At 38.8% G+C, this 6,143-nt stretch overlaps 1 protein-coding gene across 4 annotated transcripts in view; it reads right to left on the reverse strand.

The window, feature by feature from the left end:
• utrn (utrophin) overlaps positions 1–6,143 on the reverse strand; it is a gene marked incomplete at its 3' end in the record, with an annotated part of 231,004 nt that overhangs the window by 177,582 nt on the left and 47,279 nt on the right. For all 4 annotated transcript variants that reach the window (XM_079588189.1, XM_079588190.1, XM_079588188.1 and 1 more), the window contains exons 22-23: positions 3,231–3,368; positions 3,039–3,152 (exon numbers count right to left, since the gene is read on the reverse strand). In XM_079588189.1, coding sequence (XP_079444315.1) covers positions 3,039–3,152; positions 3,231–3,368 — 252 coding nt within the window. The remainder of the gene's footprint in view (positions 1–3,038; positions 3,153–3,230; positions 3,369–6,143) is intronic.

Below are 6,143 nucleotides of genomic sequence, written 5' to 3' on the forward strand. Positions count from 1 at the left end.
CTGATTAACCACCCGAACCAGCTTAAAACTGATAAACTAGTGATGCACTGAACATATTCTGTTTCTAAACATGTTTGACATTTCATTAACACTTCTGCTAAAGCGCTTGCCTGGCTGTGTGAGTGTGTGTTTCATGAACATAAGGTGGATAAGCTACAACAGGTAAACATGTCAACTGTGTGGACACTAGATCTGGGTAGATCTTGTTTCAATGGATCTTCATTTTGTTGAAATGCCTGTGCCGTTCAGTTGATGCGTGAACAACTTCTCGGAAATTTTTTTTTGCACGAACAAACTGCACAGAGCTAAGATGCCTTGGTTAGCCCGGCACCACCAAACTGCACAGCTGCTAGATCTAGCTAACGGTAGCAAGCAGATTGCAGGAGCTTTTAACGTTATCTGTCTAATGTTAGCTAACTCACGAGTCACGACTTAACGTTAGTTAGCGTTAACTCATGCTGTGGTCGTGTACGAGTCAAATATATAACGTTAGACTAACGTTAGCCAGCTTATAGTATCATGATTCAGTACGCTAGTTCGCCAATGTCAATTAACGAAGCCAAGCAATGTCCAGGCCAGGGTTTTTATTAATCGAGCACAGTGGCGCCACCAGGGGGTGGCCAGGGGTGGCCGTGGCCACCCCTGGCCGACTCCTGGCCACCCCACTGGCCAGTATAAATTTTAGTAGCATCAGTTATGCATTTCATCCCTAATGCACAGCCAGGCAGGCAAGCTGATCTAGACTTTCGATCGCACACAGTAGCCCGCCCCTCCCCTCCCCCGCCCCTCCGTACATGCCGCTGTTGCGCGCTCAGACAGCAACAGCTCAGCGCGTGCCCGTCGGTCAACAATTTTAAAAGAAGTTAAGAAAGAAGTAAAAAATATTCTTTAGTAAAAGAAGACGGGGAATTATGTGTCGTGACGTGCTTTTTAAGTGCCAAATGGTTACAGTATACTGTTACAACAGCTTTTTGATGCGTCTTTGACATGTTTTGACAAGAGTTACCTAGCTAACGTCGTTAGCTGGTGCATGTATATATGTAACAGAGTTTAAATAATACTGTTAAATTCATGCATTAATTGGGAAAACTCGACATTGTCTGTTGCATCACTCGCATTTGTGTGCGTGATATTGCGGGCGGAGCTACGTCACCACCAGCAGAGTCTCACATCTCTCGCTGCTGGTAAGTCGCATCAATAAGAGCTGCGTCATAATAACAGAGTTTAGATTGTTTTCAAGTGCAAGGTTGGACTTTATAAACTACACACAAGTTTACTTCATGTGTCTGTTAGTTCCTAGTTCTGTCAGTCGTGTCATATGTGTTATTTGCAATGATGAAATGGAGTTTGTGTATGTATTAACCTGCTTGTGAACTCTGTTTATTTCATTTAAGAAATTCATGCAACGTGATGCACTGTCCGTTAAATATAACACAATAAACCAAAGTATATCAGTAGGAGTTTCCTTAAGTCTTTCTGATAGTTTTCTTCAGGCCGGTTTATCCATACGGAAATGTAATATATGTACATAGCCTAGGTATATGAAATATACATATATGAAATATATCCACATATATAAAATATAGGCCTATATACCCATATATATGCCCATATATAACACCTATTAGAAAATGGAACAATTGACATATAAAACCAGCCCATATATTTTATGTATGTATAATAGTGTTTTTTACATACATGTCACATATATAATTATCAGTTTTTAAATAGAATTTGTGTAGGATTTGTTTTGTTTTTATGAGCTGGTCAAGAAGAGGTAAAATAATAATAAATAATACATTTTATTTATAAAAGATTCGAAAATGAGATAGAAATTGAAATGAAATGTGGATATGTAGACTTGATCTGTAGACTTGAAATAAATAGTAAATAGTTTGGCATATATAAATTAAACATATCGGTGACATATATGGTCAAAACATACAGTATTATATAAATAATAATCATATACATCATATTAATATATGTCAATATACTCATTTAATATGTCAAATTTATATATGTTAAAAACCTATATCAACATACATGTAGAGATATGTATATATGTTATAGCAATATATTGTCTTATATTTAACATATATGACGGCGTCACTAGCGATATAGGGATATGTCATATATTACATTTCCGTATGGTTTACTACAACAGTAGAATAAAATTCTGAAATTATGGTTTATAGTTTTAGTGTGCCACCCCAAGATTTTAAGTGGCCCCATCTGGCCACCCCTATGAAAAATTTCTGGAGGCGCCACTGATCGAGCAACAGAAAAATAATTGTTATATTAATCGTCCAATTAGTCGTTACATTAGTCGACTAATCGATAAAAAAATCTCCCGACTAATCGTTTTATTAATAATCGTTTACCCCAGCCCTAGACGTTCCTTTACAAAGTGACATCGCCACCCACTGGCCTGGCATTGATAATACACAGTGTTTAGTAGTTTCCGTGGATCCGTGTAAACCGGGATCGTTTGACAACGGTGTCGTCTGTACGTGGGGAAAAAAAAATTTTTAGTACAGTGTTGTCGTGTAAACGTACCCCAAAACTGTTAAAAATTGCATTTGAAAATTTAAATGAAGTTAAAATAAAACATAAATATTAGATGAAAAATGTAAACTTAAACTCAACTAGAAAATTGATGGCAACTAACTGAAATAAATAAGTTTACTAAATTACTAAAAATGAAAAAAAAAAAAAATATATATATATATATATATATATAAAATTGAAAGTGATATAAAAACTGCAGTATGCGCAGTTTAAATGCTTTATATACAGCTCAGTTTTTATTTCATTGTTGTTTGTTACATTTGATTCATTAATTGATTATTAAATAAACTTTTGGTTTTTGGCTGAATAAAAAAAACTTTCATTTCGGTTCTGGTAAAAAAAATAAAAAAAAAATAATAATAATTTCAGTGGTCCACTACTTGAACGCATGTAACTAGCAGCATTATTCTGATTATTCGACAGTCTCCGTCCACATCATTGTCATGTTTAACGCGTTGACCTCTGACCTTGCACTGGCTGAGTTCCTCCTGTAGTTTTTCCCTGGGACTGAATCCGCCGGCGTCTCGAGACAGAAGCTCCTCGACCGCGTCCAGCCAGCGCTGCACCTCCTCGCTCTTCACCTGAACGTCATCAACACAAGCATCAAGACACACAGCATTCACGCCCGCTCAGGACGGTCCGGCGGATCAGCCCCTCACCTGTGTGTCCTTCATGCTACCCAGAATGCACTGCAGCACGCTGAGCTGATCCCGGGCGGCAGCGGAGAGTTGGGTCCAGCACTGCTCCTCGGTCTCCGACTCCTTCAGCCGCCGCTGCTCGATCTCAGCATGGAGAGCCTGGAGGACGGGGAGAAACTACATTACCCACAAGCCCCTGCGGCTTCATCTCCAATCAAACCGAGACAGGGTATACTTCTAATGATTGGAGCTTAAAAACACATTATAAACGACCCTAAGGATGAATCCCTGGCCAAACCATTATGGTTATGATTTGACTGGTTCAGATAACTCGTTTTCTGCCTGATTTAAAGTAGCAGATCGATAGACAATACAACTAGGGCGGATGTGTCATCAGCACAGCACATAATGTTAGTGTTAGTTAATACTAGTAAACTAGATTTATTATCTGCATAAAAATTGTCCACATTTGGAACACAAAACCAGGAATGTTTTTGTTTACTAAAACTATAACTATATTAAAAAAGGTTTATAAAATAAAACTTAAATTGAAAAGAAAAATAGAAACGTAGTCGAGGCAATAAATTTGAAATAAATAAGTTTACTAAGATTACTAAAACTAAAATAAATTTGAAGCTCAACAGAAATATAAAAAAACTAATAGAAATGATAAATGCACATAGAATTATTAAAACTTACAAAACATTTTTTTACATATAAAAGCTCATTTAAAATATTAGCAAACACTAAAATTGTATTTAAAAAATACTAAAATAGCACTGCACAAAACTAATGTACTGCTGAGTAAAATGTTTTTTTTTTTAAATATGACAAATTATTTGTGACCATCTGTGCAGTAATTTAATCATTTAAAATAATTTAACATCACAATAAAGGGGATCAGTAACAGTGAAAAGCATATGTAAGCAATATGCATCAAATTATGTATGTTTGTCTGGAGAGAAATTAAATGGAAAAAAAAACTTTAGTTACATTTGAGTAATAATACTGAGTAATAATAATAAACTACATATACTTACTTTATAGGATTAGGGTTTGGTTTGGATTAGGGTTAGTTGCATGTACTTATGCACAATTTATAGTAATTACTATAGTAACTACATGTAAGGTGTAACACTAATAAAATAAAATCAGACCTCAGTATACCTCTTCTATGGTATATATATATATTCAAAATTTCTGGATTAAATTTAATTATCTTTCTTTTTCAGGGGTAAGTATTTACTGTTGTATCACATGGTAAAGTTATAAAGACATTACAGAGAGAGACCCCTATAGTGTGTGTGTGTGTGTGTGTGTGTGTGTGTGTGTGTGTGTGTGTGTGTGTGTGTGTGTGTGTGTGTGTGTGTGTGTGTGTGTGTGTGTGTGTGTGTGGCTCAGCGAGTCAGAGGAGCATTGCTATGTGTGTTATCAGTGTGTCCGAGCGCAGTAACTCCTTCACACCTGCAGGTGGAGACACAGCTCAAGCATTAGTCAAAACACTCTTTCAAAAAGAGAAAGATCACTTTCACTCCCACAGAAAGACGTCGCGTCTAAAATAGGAGATAATCAGCCCATAATACACAGCTGGAGTCCAGTTAGTGTGGGCTTTAGACGGGCGCTGCCACGTGTCCCGGCTCTCCTGGCAAAGGCCAGAGACTGCTGAAGGAGAGTATCAATATTTACATGACTTTAAATAAATGCCAGCCTGCGTTTGCTCTCTTTGGCTTGTTTTGCCATCTTAGTGGTTGGCTTTCTTCCCACCATTCAAGCACTCACAGAGAGAAACACGTCCAGAAATCAAAAGCAAGCGTCAGCTGAGAGACTGTACACACACGGGTCAAGTGGACATCCAAACAGAACCAACACACACGGCACGGCGCTACACCAACAAGCAGAGCGCCAAAAAACAAACACACTTGATTTAAATCAAACCGTAAGAATTACTGTCAGTGTTTTTATTGTTCAACAGCTGGACACAAATTACCCTGAAAGTGATCCCAGTGATATTGTTCCTCTGTGTCGTTGTTATAGTTGTGGTGTGAACTTCACTAAAACTATTTACATTTATAGTCACTGTTCTGGTTATTTGGCCGTAACTACAATTCACTTACTATACGAGACGAGAACGATTACAACTGAAGACACACACACTCACTCACACACTTTCACACACTCACTCAAACACTCACTCACTCACTCACACTCACTCACTCACTCACTCACTCACTCACTCACTCACTCACTCACTCACTCACTCACTCACTCACTCACACACTCACTCACACACTCACTCACACACTCACTCACACACTCACACACTCACACACTCACACACTCCCACACTCACACACTCACTCACACACTCACACACACACTCACACAATCACTCACAAACTCACTCACTCACACACACACTCACTCACTCACACACTCACTCACACACTCACTCACTCACACACTCACTCACTCACACACTCACTCACACACTCACTCACTCACACACACACTCACTCACACACTCACTCACTCACACACTCACTCACTCACACACACACTCACTCACTCACTCACACACTCCCACACTCACACACTCACTCACACACTCACACAATCACTCACAAACTCACTCACACACACACTCACTCACACACTCACACACTCACTCACACACTCACTCACTCACTCACACACTCACTCACACACTCACTCACTCCCACACTCACTCACTCACACACACACTCACTCACTCACACACTCACTCACACACTCACTCACACACTCACTCACTCACACACTCACTCACACACTCAATCACTCACTCAATCACTCACTCAAACACTCACTCACACTCACTCACTCACTCACTCACTCACACACTCACACACTCACTCACTCACTCACTCACACACTCACTCACACACTCACACACTC

The sequence above is a fragment of the Phoxinus phoxinus genome (assembly GCF_949152265.1).
Source record: "Phoxinus phoxinus genome assembly, chromosome: 18".
NCBI lineage: Eukaryota > Metazoa > Chordata > Actinopteri > Cypriniformes > Leuciscidae > Phoxinus > Phoxinus phoxinus.